The sequence below is a fragment of the Dama dama genome, chromosome 23 (assembly GCF_033118175.1).
Source record: "Dama dama isolate Ldn47 chromosome 23, ASM3311817v1, whole genome shotgun sequence".
Taxonomy (NCBI): Eukaryota; Metazoa; Chordata; class Mammalia; order Artiodactyla; family Cervidae; genus Dama; species Dama dama.
Genome location: NC_083703.1, coordinates 47,560,359 through 47,578,530, shown reverse-complemented (window position 1 = coordinate 47,578,530; position 18,172 = coordinate 47,560,359). Strand labels below are relative to the sequence as shown.

At 42.3% G+C, this 18,172-nt stretch overlaps 1 protein-coding gene across 1 annotated transcript in view; it reads left to right on the top strand.

Annotated features, from left to right (window-relative positions):
• Positions 1-14,914, top strand: part of SLC23A2 (solute carrier family 23 member 2) — a 136,257-nt gene extending 121,343 nt beyond the window's left edge. The window contains exons 13-16 of the mRNA XM_061126626.1: positions 4,445-4,574; positions 5,642-5,779; positions 8,690-8,785; positions 10,513-14,914. Coding sequence (XP_060982609.1) covers positions 4,445-4,574; positions 5,642-5,779; positions 8,690-8,785; positions 10,513-10,745 — 597 coding nt within the window. The 3' untranslated portion in view covers positions 10,746-14,914. The remainder of the gene's footprint in view (positions 1-4,444; positions 4,575-5,641; positions 5,780-8,689; positions 8,786-10,512) is intronic.
• Positions 14,915-18,172: the final 3,258 nt, after the last annotated feature.

Genomic DNA, 18,172 nt, shown 5'->3' with positions numbered 1-18,172 from the left:
AGTTTGAAACTGTAGCAGCATCATTCTTCTCTTTCAGATGAAATCTGTTGTGGAGTTAGTGAACAAAACAAGCCATAGCAAGTCACTCAGGTTGAAGCAGTACCTGATCTGAAATCCTCCCCACTTGTCTCTCCCCACAACCCCACTCCAAGCATACATACCATCGTCTAGCTGCAGGAACAAGGAGGCTGCTTCTCGGCCTTTCAGATTTACTAGGAAATAAATTTTATATCCCGGTTGCTTTGGGCCAATGCTTGCAGTTTGCCCAGGGTGTTGAGGAATGCAGCGCAGCTCTGGCCATTGTATGCTGTGCAGCTAGACACGGTTAGAACTGGTTCACCATCATCCAGGGTGGACTGCACGAGTTGGAGGTCTTCCTCTCCTCAACCTTGTATCTTGAGAACTTGGGGGTGAGTTGGAGCATTCTAGAATCATTTGACCTCTTCAAAATTAGAAATCTTCCTCTAGCTCTTTGCACAATTCTATAACCAGGAAAAAGAAACCAGACACTTAGTTTGGTTAATTTTAACTGTAAATCCAGGTGAGAGGGAGTAGAGCACACGTTGTACAAGCCTGACTTGCTGGTTGGTTTTTCTGTAAGTTGGCCAGGCCATCCCAGAGCTCAACCTTAGGTGTGCCAGTGGCCACCCCTGCTGCCTGTCTCTCCTTGCACGTGACATGTGGGGGCTGCCTGACGGGCATTTCCTTCCAGGATGCCTGGGTCCTGCTGCTGCAGATACTGGGCACGCAGAGCTAAGGGAAGGGTCAGATGGGCACCGGACGAGGTGTAAGCCATTAACGCCAGCCAGTTTGCTGCCATGAGCCTGTAGACCTATAACTAATCCAAAATAACATACTGGTAAAATTACTATAGATGGAGGGACTCTTGGGGAAACAGTTTAACAAGCCAGCTCTCTTTCTGCACCTCTTTATAATACATCACAGATAATTTAACTAGAGTCACTGTAGGAAGTAAGTAGTGCTGTCGTCAGGGTTCCTTCTAAAACATGACTGAGATGGTTTGAGGAATAATTACCTTTATTATAATTTAGATGGTGCTGGCTTATTCTGAAAAGGCACCCTGCTGGCATTTTTTAATTGAGCCAATTGATCTTCCTTCTGAGTTCCTTTGGAGCCACTTTGCCTAGCCTTATCGGTTTGAGGGGCAATATCAACCCTGGAGTTAGCTCCATTACCCTGACTCACAAGGGGCTATAATTGAGCCATCTACACAGATACCTTAGGGAGGGGAAGTAGAACTAGCACCAGAAGCTTCTCTGTGGCCTAAACCATGTGGCTAATGGAAGATCCCTGCCCAGGAAGAAGGAAGCAGAAGTTTCAAGGCTGTCTCCTGTCTTTTATCCAGCTGAAGGGCTTGGAACAGTTGCTTTTCTGATAAGAACTCATATGTGAAATCGAGCAATTCTAGATCTAGATCTGTGTTGTCCAGTATGGTATTCAATAGCCACCTTTGGCTGGTGGATGCCAAAGGAAAGCACAGATAGAGAACATTTCCATCATCGTGTGAAATTCCTTCAGATAGCATTAGTCTGGACCATTGTATCAGTCTTCCAGAACATATAGAAAGAGGGTGATCTGTAGCTCTTTCTGAGGATCTGTTGCCATTTCCTGGCAACTCTCCTATTTGCTATCCTTTATCCAGTTACGGCATTCCATGTACAGACATGGACATTCTGACTACTTGATGAGAGGTGAGGCTGCCTTCCTTGCTGTGTTCTGAAGTTCTGTGGGTTGGATGGGTTGGATTCCATGTGCAGTACTGCTACGTTCAGAGTGTTCCACTGTCTGTCCCACAGAAGAGGGCAGCATGACACGGTAGGGAGGTGGTTGCTTTGGATTCAGCCCTGGCTCCATCATATTCTCCTAACATGACCACAGGCAAGTTACATCACCTCTCTGAATTTCTGTGCCCTTGTCTAATAACAATAGCTTGCAAAATTTTGAAATTACTTCATGTAAAACATTTAGCACATGGTTAGATAAGCAAACTAGAGATATTGTTATACAGTATGTAGACCTAAGTTTATTTCTAGGAAGAGTAAACACCCATCTTCTCAGCCACACTAACTTTTTTGATGGTATCCAGAAGGAGATCATTTCTCCTCTGCAGCATACCATCCTATTGAACACTTTTGGAAAGACAGAAATGCAGTGTCAGTTTTTCAGTGGCCCTGGAGGCAGAGCTGCAGTTCAAGAAGGAGATCAGAAGGGAGCCTAGGAAGCAATTCCAGCGAGTGTGTGGTGAGAAAGATGTGAAGGCTTCACATAAGCACCAGGAGACAGGGATTTTAGGGCTGTGTCTCTGGTGTTTAGAGTAGAAATGTATAATAGGCACTTGGTTAATGTTTGTGAACAAAAGAGTGACTAACTTGCTGCTTTTTTTGGACAGTGTCTAAGGGATATCAGCCCTCCATGCATGGTTTTCATACAAGATTTATTGTTTCAGGCATCCTTGGGGCCAGCCCAGTCCTCCCCACTGCACATCTAACAGGGCTGACTCTGCTGGGAGATGGATCCCTCTGTCTGGTTGCTCTTTGTCTTACTCAGGCCTCAAGACCATCTCTAGGGAGTCCTCCCCAACTTTTCAGAGTTTTTTCTTCCCACTGAACTCCCACACAGCCTAATAATTGCAGCAGTACCATTATTTGACCATAAGCTAATGACTTACTTATATTTGTATCCATCACCTCCCCCTCCGAAGTGCTGGTCCTTGAAAATGTTTGCTGAAAATGCTTGCTTTTTGTAAATGAAAGGCTTCCTTATCATGTAATACAGCCAAGCATAAGTCATTTTTGCTCCATTTCCTATTTGCATGACCCTTTTTACTGCATCCCTGCACTTAGTGGTGGTATAATGGGATGAGCTGTAAATTGGAATAATGGAAGCTAGGCTCCAGCATCAGCTGTGACTGATTCTAGCTGCATAGCTTAGTAAAAGATTTGCTTCTTACTCTGAACTTGACCCTTGGACTCATTGAGAAGCTCTTGGAAGGTCTAGCCCAGCATCATCCAGGAGAATGGTGCAGTAGTAGAAATGTTCTGTACTTGCACTATCCCCTGAGGGAACCCCCAGCCACTTATTCCTACTGAACACTTGAAATGTAGCTAGTACAACTGAGTCTGTTTTTACATTTCATTTCATTTTAATTATTTAAATAGCCATTTCCTATTCATTGTAACTCACACATAAACCATTGTGGACACTGTTCCATTTCTGGAAGCTCTTTTATTCAGTTTATGTCCTCAGGATGTTCTCTTGGGAGAGGCAGCACAGAGTAGAGACCAATAGTACAGGATTCTTGAGCCCAGTGCCAGCTCCGTCTCTTGCTACCCGGGTGACTCACCATGGACTAGATGGAAGCTTCTAGAAGGCAGAGATCAAACTTAACCAATAAAGCTGGGACCACATCAGAAATGCTGTGTGTGATGCTGCAGAAGTCCAATGTTGGGAGAGTCGAGCCTTGGAATGAAAGAAGGCTTTGCAGAGAAGGTAGCTTTAGGGTAGTATCAGTACTTTGATGTGTGTCTAAGAACTGGCCAGGAGGGGGATGAGCACCAGAAGACTTAGTCAGGGACCTGACCTCCCAAATCATGATGTTAAAGAGGTTACTCCATTACAGTGGAGAGGACAGGTGGGCAGAAGAAAGGCCAGAGGAAGCAAGCTCAGATGGGAGGCTATCAAATAACCTAATGCTTGCCAGGTGTTGTTCAGACTATTTTACATGCAGCTTATTTAATCCTCAAAGCAGAAGCACACTGTTCATTGTTACAGAGATGAGGATCCTGCCACCCAGAGAGGCTAATGCCCATCATATGGTTAGAGATGGAGCAGAGGTAGGAGTCAGGCAGCTGGGCTCTAGAAGCCTGCACATGGTGGTCTCTAGGCTGTGCCACCTCTCATGATTAATATGCCAGGAGGAGAAGTTCCAGAACTGTTTTGTCTGATCTGCCAGAACCCAGAAGAAAAGCAGGGGCCAAGTGTACTTTTTGCATTTTGGATTTGAGACACTACAAGATCACCCTGGCTGGTGGCTGTGGGCATTAAGAAACCCAAGACCACAGCTCAGGAGTGAGTGCAGAGTGAGGTGACATTGCCCAGGGCTCAGAGACCATAGGTCAAGCCCTGGGGTCCCCATAGTCAAATGAAGCAGAGGAGTCAGTTTCCAGCAGGAACCAGATGGGATGGGAACAAGGAAAGGTGGTGAGAATCTTTTTACCCTGGATGTATTTTTAGTAGTTATGTGTTGATATCAATCCTTATTGAAAAGTTAGACTAAAGATTCTGTAAAGTTAGACCCTTAAGAGTAATCTAGATTTTGTCTATCGGTTTTGGTCACATTTGCCTGCTGGGACCTGAGTAGTTGTGTGTGCTCTTGGAGGCCCTCACGGTGAATACCTGTCTCTGCCCTCTGTGTGTCCTGCAGGTCGGCAGTCGTCGGGTGATACAGTACGGCGCAGCCCTCATGCTGGCGCTGGGCATGATCGGAAAGTTCAGCGCCCTCTTCGCCTCCCTTCCAGATCCTGTACTTGGCGCCCTCTTCTGTACTCTCTTTGGTAAAATTCCATTTCCTTGATAGTTGGCTTTCTCCTCAAGCTCCTTTTCTTTCTTCACATTGGTAAGGAATTCCTTCAGTTAGACTGAAGGTAATGATAAATTTTTATTTTAAAATACAAAAGGATGTACCTTATAAACATATAAATGCATATCACTTTCTAAGTTGAATTGATATTAAAGGTAGTAATAACTGAGCTAGGAAAAATCAGATTAAATTTTAGTCTCTGCCATTTTTTTAAGGTTCTTATCATGCTTTATTGAAACCATGCTGCCTTGAATATCCTCTGCAGGTATCTTTGGATATCACATTTTTTAATGTGGTATAGAAGCTGTTTCTTTTCTTGTATCTGAATTATTCCATTACGGATTTAATTGCAGATAAGACCTTCAGGAGCAATGTTCTTTTCTTTTCTCTTTCATTTGTCCATACCGTACAGCATGTGGGATCTCCCATGCAAGTACTAACCAAGCCTGACCCTGCTTAGTTACTGAGCTCAGATGAAATGGGGCATGTTCAGGGTGGTATGGCCATAGAAAAGCATGTGGGACCTTAGTTCCCAGTTCTCTGACCAGGAATCGAACCCACACCCCCTGCACTGTAAGCACAGTCTTAAACCACTGGACCACCAAGGAATTCCCTAGTTGCCATTTATAATTGATTTAAGCTCAGATATCTTTTCCCTGTGGGCCATTTAAAACTGTCGGTTTTTATAGAAGGGAGTCAATTTGATCTCTGTGCCATTCAGTGTAGTAATCAGGGACCTGATATTCAGGCCCGTATTCTAATGTAATTGAAATGTTTGAATTGAGTTTTTAAGGGGAACCATTGTCTTTAGTTTTCTGCCTGGTCTAAAGAAAGTATAATGTTTATGCCCCTGAATAAACCCAGATAGTGCCTGAGTCAGGTGGTTACATTCTGGTTCCATCCTGACACTACACAGGTCTCCCAACTTGTTTCTGATGGGACAGAGAAAGGCCATTGTAGGGAGTCTGCCCTAGACAGCGTATTTGTCATCCATGCCATAGGTGAGATAATGGAACTTGTGGTGTGATGTTTTCTCTCTAGGAATGATCACAGCTGTTGGACTCTCTAACTTGCAGTTCATTGATTTAAATTCTTCCCGGAACCTCTTTGTGCTTGGATTTTCAATCTTCTTTGGGCTCGTCCTTCCAAGTTACCTCAGACAGAACCCTCTCGTCACAGGTAGGAGAAACAGGCCATGAATCTTGTGGCAAAATTGGAACCACAGCCACCAGTTCACAGACCTTCAGGAATCATTTCAATGAATGTTCACCTGTGTATTTCATTGCAGTCCCACTTGGCCGAAGTTTAACTTGAATCCCTTTGCACTCCCCACTTGAGTTGGCGCATGCATATAACTGATGTGCATGGCACAGTCTCCCTGCCTTCCTTTTCTCTTTCTTCTTCTTCCTGCTTCCATCTGTTCTTTTTTTGAAAAAAAAAGCCAAACAAATCAGGATCCTACCCTTTGGCAGAATGCCTCTGTAAAACCTTTTGATTTTTCAGACTAAGGCTATATTAAAATTTAGAATTTCTTGAAACTCATCATACACTTTGCTATACATGTTTTTCTATTGGGATTACAAATATTTTGAGTTCAAGATCAACCATTTAAAAAAAATTTTTATTGGAATATAGTTGCTTTACAGTGTTGTGTACATTTCTGTTGTACAGCAAAGTGAATCATTATACAAATATACATGCCCCCTCTTTTGTGGATTTCCTTCCCATTTAGGTCACCACAGAGCACTGAGTAGAATTCTCTGTGCTCTGCAATAGGTGCTCATTAGTTACCTATTTTATATATAGTAGTGTGTGTATGTTTAATTCCTTTTTTAAAAAGTTCTTTGTGATATGGACTGTTTTTAAAGTCTTTATTGAACTTGGTGACAACATTACTTCTGTTTAATGTTTTGACTTTTTGGCCACAAGGCATGTTGGATCTTAGCTCCCTGACCAGGGTTTAAACCTGCAACCCCTGCATTGGAGGACAAAGTCTTAACCACTGGACCACCAGGGAAGTCCCCAATTCCTTTTTATGTTAATACCCAAATGTTGTAAAGAATGAACAAAGGAAGAATATCTTAAGAAACAAATTTTGTTGCTGACATTTTATGCAGAATTGGGGATCATTTTATATATGTATGTGTGTATTTTTTTTTTTTAGCTGATATTCACATTAACATAAAATTAATCATGTTAAAGTGAACAGATCAGTGGTATTTTAGTACATTTACAATGTTGTATAATCACCACCTCTATCTGGTTTCTAAAACATTCTCATCAGCCCAAAGTAAAATTTCATACCCATTAAATAGTTAACCCCCATCATTTCCCTTCCTCTCAGCTCCTGGCAACCACCAGTCTGCTATTTCTATGAATTTACCTATTCTGGATGTTTCATAAATGGAATCCTACATTATGGACCTTTTATGTCTGGCTTCTTTCATTTGTCAGAGTGCTTTCAAGATTTATCCATATATAAGTATTTCATTTCTTTTTATGGCTAGATAATATTCCATTATATGTGTATACCATAATCTGTTTATCCATTTTTCCACTGATGCACATTTGGGTTGTTTCTACTTTTTGACTAGTGTAAATAGTACTGTCATGGACATTAATGTGCAAGTACAGGCAGTTCTCACTCATGGTAGTTATGGTCTATAAAATCCCCATGAATATGGACCTAGCAAATCCTGAACCATTGCTCTTGGGAGAACACAGTCAATAGCACTAGATCTCATGCCTGAATGACATTCATCTCACGTATTTTCTCCATTAGACGCATCATGGCCATCTTACAATGGGGCTGTTTTAAATAGCGAGATCACCAATGAAGAAGCACAAAAATGCAAAAAAAAAAAATGTGGTATTATGCAGGCTGCTAAAAGAATGTTGTTTACAGTCTGAAAGCTAAAACCAGAAGGCAGAGCATTACCTTGTTTAACCTCGGCTGGGAACATGTGTGTTGGGTGACTCAAAATTTTCACTGCTTTGTACATGTCCGTGAATGACTAAAAGCACCACAGTGTTCATTTTGGGTTTACAAATAAATTTCAGTGTGTAGGCAATTCACAAATAACAGAATCTGCCTGGTAATGAGGACTATTTGAGTACCTGTTTTTAATTCTTTTGGGTATATGCCTAGGAATAGAATTGTTGGGCCATTCTGTTTAACTTTTTGAGGAACACCTGTTTTCCATAGCAGGTGAGCTATGGAACATTGCTCACAACATTCCCCTCAGGTATGTTGAACACAATGATTTCTCTTTCTCCACATTCTCACCAAACGTGTTGTTTTTCTGTTGGAGATCATTATATTTTTAAATACAAAAAGTGTGTGAATTTCTATTTTAATGTATCTCATTCCTATAATGACATCTTTAGAAATAAATTTGCTCTAAATTAAAAGCAGCTAAGCACTAATTAGTAACCCAGAATTCTGAAGCCCTTCATTTGATTGCTGATCTCACAAATATTTTTATCATCTTGTTATTCACTTTGTAAAATTTTCAACCTTACAGCAGCCATCTTTTATATTGATTTTTTTTAAAATCTGCAAGCAACACTCTCCCACACCCCTGAAGGCTTCATAGTTCACTATAGAGTGAACTTCACTCTATTAGATTTTGGGTGGGGACTGTTCTGGGTCTTAGTTGTGGTACACAGGATCTTTCATTGAGCAGTGTACAGGTTCTCTAGTTGCAGTACACAGGCTTAGTTGCTCGGAGGCATTTGGGGTCTTAGTTCCCTAACTAGGGACCGAACCCTCGTCCCCTGCATTGGAATTCTTAACCACTGGACCACCCAGAAAGTCCACTCTGTTAGATTTACTTTCTGTGAATCATTGTTAGAAATTTTTCTTATGGAGATAACTTGATTGCTGTCGAAGGTAGTTTAAATAGTTTATTTACTATTATTGTCATAATAGTTTAAGGCATTACTGGCAAGAATTTATACATGCAAAATAGAAATTTACACTTTGATGCACTGCATTGACTGGCAATTACGGTCCACCCCAGTGTTCCTTTCTAAGTCAAGGACAAGTCTATTCTGACTGACTGTGACCTGTTGCTATGTTGTTTTTAGGGATAACAGGAATCGATCAAGTGTTGAATGTTCTTCTCACAACTGCTATGTTTGTAGGAGGCTGTGTGGCTTTTATTTTGGATAACACCATCCCAGGTATGTGGCATATTAAAGTGGTTAAGGTTTTACCTTGAGCCACCTTTCATGAATCACCTTTTTGCTAGTAAACTTAGTTTTTTCCTTCTTGCTGAATTATCTCTAAGAGAAAACAGGTGAATTCCTTGTATATGGTGGTATGGCAGCAGGATGCCTTAAGCATGCTCCAGCTACCTGCCCTCCTGCTCAGCCTTGCCTGGAGCCCTGCAGTTTGGCTTTCATTGACTTGTTCACATACTTCTGAGCCAGCTGCTACCAGTGGACAGCACTCCTCCTCCTTCTATGCCAAGTGCTGGGTGACAGACTTAAGATGCGATGTGGGGCCTGCCTTGTGGCTTCCTAGAGAAGGTTACTTTGTATTGTAAAATGCCGCCATGGACACACTGGTAGATTCATCGTCTGTCAGGGAAGGGTTATGTTTATTTTTGAGCTTAAAGGTTCTGTTGAGATTTTGCCCTTAATCTACCTCCAAAAGCCTCAATCAAAAAGAGGTTACTGGGAAAATGAGAGATGAACACATCGGGCAGAGGGAATCACACACATGAGTAGGTGGAAGGTGTTACATTTGTGGGAGGTCAGTAATACCTCTTTCTTTCCTAAGCCAGCACTTAATAGAGAGACAAAGGAGTCAGGCAGATGGGAATGGTCAGTTTCATTACTGAAGTGCCCATGGGAGGGCATAGCTTATATGTGTGAAAATAATGAGAAGTTCTTAAGTCCTGCACCATAGGATAGACTCATCACCCAGGCTCAGGCAGAGAAATATATTGTTAGGGCTCCCATGGAGCTAAAAGCAGGTACCAGTGCTATCTGCACTGTAAAGACTTTTGAAAAGGAGTCCAGAAGTGCTGAACCATGAAGATCCAGATCTGTCTCACTGATTGATCTGTCAGGGTACAGAATTGCCAGGAGTGTTTCACCAGTGGAAGTTCATCCTCATAGGACCACAAGTGGGGAATTTGTGGCAAATGCACCCTACACCCCAGTAAAATGGAGCAAAGCAGTATAAAAAGTGGTATGTCTAGATAAAGAAAGCTGAGTGCCGAAGAATTAATGCTTTTGAACTGTGGTGTTGGAGAAGACTCTTGAGAGTCCCTTGGACAGCAAGGAGATCCAGCCAGTCCATCGTAAAGGAAATCAGTCCTGAATGTTCTTTGGAAGGACTGATGCTGAAGCTGAAACTCCAGTACTTTGGCCACCTGATGTGAAGAATTGACTCATTTGAAAAGACCCTGATGCTGGGAAAGATTGAAGGCAGGAGGAGAATGGGACGACAGAGGATGAGATGGTTGGATGGCGTCACCGACTCAATGGATATGAGTTTGAGTCAACTCCAGGAGTTGGTGATGGGACAGGGAGGCCTGGTGTGCTACAGTCCATGGGGTAGCAAAGAGTCGGACATGACTGAGCAACTGAACTGAACTGATGTCTAGATGAGGAGGGTAGTGGGTGTGCAGTGACCAAGTAGTGAGGTCATTGTGAGATGTAACAAGGATTCTGACCCTATTTTGCAAGATCAAATCTGTGTTTTAGACATATTTGTTTTGCCGGGTTAGTGATTCTTAGATTTCTGGTTTGAGCATCAAAAACTTCTTCAAGTGCTCTTTTCTGTCATCCTGTCCATTCAATCTATGGGACAACAGAAGCAGAGAATCTCCATTCTTGGTAAAACTGTTTAACTAAATATTCCATTGTTCTGTTTTTGTTTTGCTGTTTGTGTTCCACAGGTACTCCAGAGGAAAGAGGAATCAGAAAATGGAAGAAGGGCGTGGGCAAAGGGAGCAAGTCTCTTGATGGCATGGAATCCTATGATTTGCCATTTGGCATGAACGTTATTAAAAAATACAGATGTTTCAGCTACTTACCCATCAGCCCAACCTTTGCAGGCTACACATGGAAAGGCCTCGGGAAAAGCACTAGTAGCCGGAGTTCAGATGAAGACTCGCAGGCCACAGTATAGCCGTAGCTCATCCTGTGGCCTGGCCACAGTGAGGCATGAACCTGTAGTTCCTTGCTGAGTAACAAGCAGTAACATATATGTTTGTAGATCTGCATTTATATTATCCACCCCAGAGCTAAGACAGATTACAGGTAGCTTTTTTCTTGTGGGTTGTGATCATGTCTAATAACGATGTCTCATCTATCTTTTTATTTAAGCCCTTGAGAACATTCGTTGATGGTCATGGTCACTGAGTTTGAAGTTCCTGCTCTCCTGTGGGAGTGGATGCTTGAAGTCTACAGTGACTCCTTGTTTTTAGTCCCCTTCTAACACCCTGTGCTAGCTTTCTTACAGGCCGCCTCCAGGGTTCAGGGGCTTTCTGTCCTTGGAAGCACCAGGACCTGCACCTACAGAGACCTCCTCTGGTCAAGGGGTACCAATATCCTTGCACTGTCACAACTGACTGGTCAAGTGTGATTTTATGATCCCTGATACTGTGTGTAGGTGGCTGCTGGCCAATTGAAAACAGTGACATGCTTTACACTCTGCCCAAATCTGTGCATGGGTAAAGTCTGTCCACAGATAGAATGGAAATTAGGGGACTGGACAAGAAGGGAAATTACCTTGAAATCAGTATCTGATTCTCAATTATACTTTCTTGGTGCCACCTTGGCCCAAGCTAGGCCAACCTGTCTCTTATTGGTCTCCTTATTACTAGTAGCTGAGACACTCTATTTGGTATTTATCACTCCTGGCTGGTGTGACGGGTATACAGTGCCACACAAAGGCACCAAGCAGATGTTTATGAGGATCTTGGCTCTGCTGACGTGGATGTCAGTTATTGTTGTGTGTATTTGTAATTACAAGATTTTATTCCTATTTAATGTTACTGATTATGGGTTTTTTAAATCAGTGTTTTTCCATGTGACCCTCTTACCTTACATCCCTATTACCTGTCCCTCATCTCCTATCCCCCGTTCAGAAAGGAACCAGCATTTGTTAAAGCTATGGACACCAACAGGGAAGTTTGTTGTCATGGCTCTAGAAGGCCAGTAACCATTATTGTGGTTGTGTTTTGTATTGCTTGATACCATGAAAGTGTAAATATATAATGCTTAATCTGTTTATCAAACTGACTGCTGGACCAGAGCCCAGAAACCATAAGTTAAGTTATACGTTGATTTGTTTTCTGAAGAACGGAAGCCAGGGCAGGTGACAAAACAGCTGCCATATTGAATGGTTCGGCATCCTGGTAAATTAATCGCTGCAGTTAAGTTGCCATTCACATCTGGCAGTTAAGGCTTAAGAAAGCTTTCTGTGGGTTTTCATGTTGAATGTCCACTGGATTTTTATTTTCCAGAGGGGAAGACTAGATTCCCTGACCAAATGCTGCCTTTCTTGTTGAAGAGGTAAGAAAAGCAGCTAGCAGTCCCCCTCTGTTAAATTCTTATTAGTAACATTAAATTATTTCTGACAAAAATGACTTACTGAATTTGGTTTGAAATTTTCAAAGGAAAAGCCTGAGTGACCTTGTTTCATGAGATAGTGCTTCTTAAGTGTTTATTTACCTGATTGTTTACAGGCAGTGGGCACATGGTTCTTGGCAGCCTTGAATCCACATAGTGAATTTCTGGCCCCCACAACTGGCCTCCTTGACTCCTGTAAAGTTTGGGGCTTTAAGACCTATTCTGGCAAGAACACTCCAGAGCTACTGCAATGTTTTGCCAAAACCTTATTGCAAATTAAGTAAAGAAAGACTCTAAATTTAAGTTTGTATGGGTTTTTTTTTGGGGTGGGGGGGAAGCATATTTAGAAGCACACTGGTTAATGATTTTTATCCTGTTCAGGTAAGCCCTGAAGACTGACAGCCCTAGTTGTCACCTTAATTGCCTAGTTTATTCTGTTTGTATTTTGCTTAGCATCTCCAATTTCTCTCCTCTGAACAGTGGGGAAACAGTTAAATAGCCCAGAGATGTGCAGTATTCTTGCTCTCTAGATGAGCAGAATGACCAAATACCCAGATGAAAGCCTCGGAACCATTGGTAATTCAGGAACAAGCTCCCTTCAGTTTAACTTGACCCAGGCATCTTCCCTCCCAATGGGTAACACTCAGGACGTGTGCAAGTCCTCAAAATGTGCAAAGATGCCCTGTGCCCACACCTCCTATTGGAAAAGGAGGCTTTTCCCCCTTCTCGTTCCATTGGGGCCAACTTTGATTCTCTGTCCATGGTGGGGGAAGGGGACAGGAGGTTAGGAAGTGTCCTCTTGCTTGCATATACACTGCAGAATGAGTCTGTAGTTGAAAAAAAAAAACTATATTCATTTGTTTCTTGTGTTTGAGTACATACCTGAAAAGGAGGTTTTGGGGGATACTGTGCCTGTGCACCTGCCATGTGCATTATTGGGGTCACATACACCCCACGCTTTGGCCAGTTAAACATTGTAGGATGTTTTGAATGTGAATGTCCTTGGACAGAGCATTCATTCTCCAATTCCCACTTGAACACCTCCCCCCCCCCTCCATTTTCACATTTATATTGGTGATCATGATGTGAAAAGTAGAAACTTACAAATAGGACAAAAGACGCTACAGTATCACTGGTGGGGGGCAAGGGAGAACCCACACTGGTTTTGATAAAATATCTAACATGGATCATAGAAAAATGGGAAATGCCTCCAGTCTTTGTAGCCAATTTTCATTCTCACTCTCACTAGTGAATTTCACATAGATATACAGAATCTTTCTTAAGAGGGCTTCAGTGTTAGATTGTAGTTCTTGTGATTGATCAAGACAAGAGAATGGTATATCCATGGGTCCTGACGGTTTCCTGTTTTCTTGGTAACAAATTCATACACAGAATTTGCTTCATACTGTAGAATACTGACTTTCATGATTATACCTGGTTTATGCATGAATATTACAGTATTTCCATATAGTAAAATAATATTTCTACCCAGGATAATAGTCACAGTTTTCCAGGGAGGGAATGATAATTTTCATGACAATGTCATGTGATGATAGAATTTCTCCATTGATGAATCTCTAGTATGTGTTTATACTTTATTTACCCACTCATATATTTTATGACCATGAGCTAAGTTGTTATTTCTTTAATACGTGTCCCTGCTGAAATATTAGTACTAGCAAGCAACTTAGACTTGAAGTTGACAACTATAATCTTCCATAATAATCAATGCCACAAGAGTGTTCAGGCCAGATAGGAGATGAAGAAGGAACTGTGGCAGAAGCCTCATCCCAGAAGCTGTCTGGTGCACAGAGAGGCAGCATCCTGCATACTCACCCCCACAGCTTGGGGTGGACACACAGCTGCGGGCAGCATGCCTGGCATGGCTATTGCCTCCTGGTTTGCTCACCCGGCTGTGTCCCCTGAATGCCCTGGCAGCCTGAGCTCTCACAGGGCCCACTTCAGGGAACCACCCCTTGGTCTTAGGGAAACACTTGGGGCGTCACATGTTACTTGTATTGTGCTCTGTCCCCTTAACGATTTTGACACAGAGAATAGGACTTCCTCTACCCTCCATTCCTCCTGCAGTCACAAGTGGAGTAGTGCAAGACGGTTGCCCATTTTTTGCCAGCCTTCAGCTTCTGCCCTTGGACCCTTGAAGCATGTTAATGCTGAAGATCCCTTTTCAGCAGCCTCTCACACATTCCTATCCTTTTAGGCTATTCTTGACCTCCTTGCCCTCACCCTACACTGGTGATATCCAGACTCCTTAGAATTGCTCTGTGTGTTTCCTGGCACTTAGGACACCCTCCCCAGTGGTGCCATCTTACTGACAGTCAAGTTAAGACCCTTTTTGTTCATTCATAGCAACCTTTGTCATGTTAGTCAATTTCTGACTGTTCTTAAAACAGTAGGGATGCCTATATTTTCCTTAAGTTTTTGTGACTGACTTTGGCTATATACCTTTCTGGGATTTTGTTTGGTTTTTATTTTTATTTTGCATATTGAGGGTATTTGGGGTGGGGTTGTTTTCTATGTCTAATTCTTTTATGGCGTTTTTAAAAAGAATTTTCATATTGTTTTTCTAACATACCTTCATTAAACGTTTAAGTATTTTAATATGTAATATTTGGACCAGATGTTGTGAATAATAGTAGAGATAAAGCTATTTTATTCTGTATTTTTAAAACTGTTCCGTACAAATAAAAGCTCTCCTGGATGCAATTCTGCTGTTCATGTACTTTGGCTGGTCTTTAAGAAACTCGTCATTAATTAAAAGTCATCACCTAGGGGAGGGAAATCAACTAATAAAAATTTCAGTTCAACAGGTTCAGATACATTAAAAACTCAAAGGAGGATAGCAGTTGCTGAAGTATCATTGGCCCCTATGGCTAGAGAACATTTCTCTCCTTGGGAGAATACCTAACGGGGGAAGGAGACCTTGGTTGAAGGATGCACTCATGCTGGGCTTTGGGGTGAAATTATGAGTCTCTTAATAAATTAGTGACGTCTGGAGGCTGGAGACCTTTTAGGTATTGGTGACCAGAAAGACTGTCATGGCCACACAGTGGAATCTAGGGTTCCCAGAGCAATCTGGGCCCCTTTAGGGTTGAGGCTGGTACAGGAAATGCTGACGTGTGGGTGCCAGAAAAAGCTCAAAGCCAAGCTTGAGAACAGCTCATTCAGTCAGAGGCATGGTTCCCAGAGGAATATGAAGACAAATCCAAAGGTGCTTGTTGGGCGTATTTCTTAATTTAGAGCAGACTTAGAATTCCTCCATCTCCATCTTTTCTCCAGCTGCCTTCAGCCTTTCCTAGCATCAAGGTCTTTTCCAATGAGTCGACATTTTCAGTGAGGCAAAAGAAGAGGGTGGCAGAGGAAGAGATGGTTAGATGCCATCACTGATTCAATGGACATGAACTTGGGCATACTCCAGGAGATGATGAAAGACAGGGAGGCCTGGTGTCCTGTAGTCCATGGGGTCAGAGTCAGACACAACTTAGTGACTGAACAACAACAATAAATCCACATCTGTATCCCTTGTTTGTCTCTGGCAGTTTGAGCCATAGTGAACACCACAGCTACTTCCATAGGAATTCAACCTGCTGCTTCCAGTTCCCAATATCCTGACCTATGAGTCACTGCTAAGCATCCAGTTACAAGATGAACTGTTTCACCTTACACCACTATATACGTGAGGAAAATGCATGTGAGGTATTTCATACCCATGTTCTCACCCCCACTTGGGACGACAGCACATTCCAGTGGTAAAGCCCCACCCCCACCCCATGGACCTCTCACCTGGTACACCCCCATTCCTCCCCAAGAGAGACCCACTACCTGGATTTGGGGTTTATCCTTTCCTTGCTTTTCTTCACAATCTTGCATATATATGCGTTGCTATACCACTTACTGTTTAGTTTTCGGACATTTAAAGATGTATGTGCTGTCACATTTTACTATTGTGAGGGTAGTTCATGTTGGTACATAAACTTCCAGAGAGAATGAGCAAAAATGAAGCCCTTTAGAGCTAGGATCATCCCATGAATGCCAAATTTTCCATCAACCCTGTTAGAGGAGTTACATTTTTCAGTTTAGTTCACTCACTCAGTTGTGTCCGACTCTGCGACCCCATGGACTGCAGCACGCCAGGCTTCCCTGCCCATCACCAACTCCTGGAGCTTGCTTAGACTCAAGTCCATCAAGTCAGTGATGCCATCCAACCATCTCATCCTCTTTCATCCCCTTTTCCTCCTGCCTTCAATCTTTTCCAGCATCAGGGTCTTTACCAATGAGTCAGTTCTTCGCATTAGGTGGCTAAAGTATTAGAGTTTGAGCTTCAACATCAGTCCTTCCAAAGAATATTCAGGACTGATTTCCTTTGGGATTAACTGGCTTTATCTCCTTGGAGTCCAAGGGAGTCTCAAGAGTCTTCACCAACACCATAGTTCAAAATCATTAATTCTTCGGCACTCAGCTTTCTTTATAGTTCAACTCACATCCATACATGATTCCTGGAAAAACCATAGCTTTGAGTAGATGGAACTTGTCAGCAAAGTAATGTCTCTAGTTTTTAATATGCTGTCTAAGTTGGTCATAAGGAGCAAGTGTCTTTTAATTTCATGACTTCAGTCACCATCTGCAGTGATTTTGGAGCCCAAAAATGTAAAGTCCAAACTGTTTTCTATTGTTTCCCCATCTGTTTACCATGCAGTGATAGGACCGGATGTCATGATCATAGTTTTTTGAATGTTGTTTTAAGCCAACTTTTTCACTCTCTTTCACTTTCATCAAGAGGCTCTTTAGTTCTTCTCTTTCTACCATAAAGGTGATGTCATCTGCGTATCTGAGGTTATTGATATTTCTCCTGGCAATCTTGGTTCCAGCTTGTGCTTCATCCAGCCTGGCATTTCACATGATGTACTCTGCATATAAGTTAAATAAGCAGGGTGACAATATACAGCCATGACGTACTCCTTTCCCAATTTGGAACCAGTCTGTAGTTCCATGTCTGATTCCAACTGTTGCTTCTTGACCTGCATACAAATTTATCAAGGCAGGTAAGGTGGTCTGATACTCCCATCTATTCCCCTCTCTTTAAGAATGTCCCACAGTTTGTTGTGATCCACACAGTCAAAAGCTTTGGTGTAGTCAGTAAAGCAGAAGTATGTTTTTCTGGAACTCTTACTTTTTCGATGATCCAACAGATGTTGGCAATGTGATCTCCTTGCATTTTTAAGGACTGGAAGATAAAAAACATTGAACTTGGGATTTTATGTCTAGCCACTCAAAAGCCCCCATTTAAATACTTTGGGTAAAGTACTTAAATACAAGGGATAACAAATCTAGGAAATACTGTAGAAGATAACTGAAGGAAAGATAAGCAGTAAGGATCTGGGTCAACTTGGTGTCTTGGTTCGTTATGCCTATGAGAAAACCGTAGAGTGGGTGGCTCAGAAACAAAAACATTTCTTACAGTTTTGGAGGCTAGAAATCATGGCATGGCAGATTTGGTATCTGGTGAGGTATCTTCTGCTTCCTGGCTCAGAAATAGCCATCTTGTTACTGTGTCTTTACATGGTGGAAAGGGCAAAAGATTGAACTCTTATGAGGGCACAACTCCCATTCATGAGGGCTGCAGCCTCATGACCTAGGATCAGTTCAGTTGCTCAGTCATGTCCGACTCTTGCAACCCCATGCAGCACACCAGGCTTCCCTGTCCATCACCAACTCCCAGAGCTTACTCAAATTCATATCCATAGAGTTGGTGATGCCATTCAACCATCATTCTCTGTCATCCCCTTCTCTTCCTGAACTAACTACCCCTCAAAAGCCCCACCTCTCAGTACCAACACACTGGGGATTAGGTTTCAATATATGAATTTGGGTGGAAGCAGTATAGCACTTGGTTGTTAAAATGTAGTGAAGGAAGGCAAAAAAAAAAAAAAAATGTAGTGAAGGCCAAAGGAAAGAAACGAATAC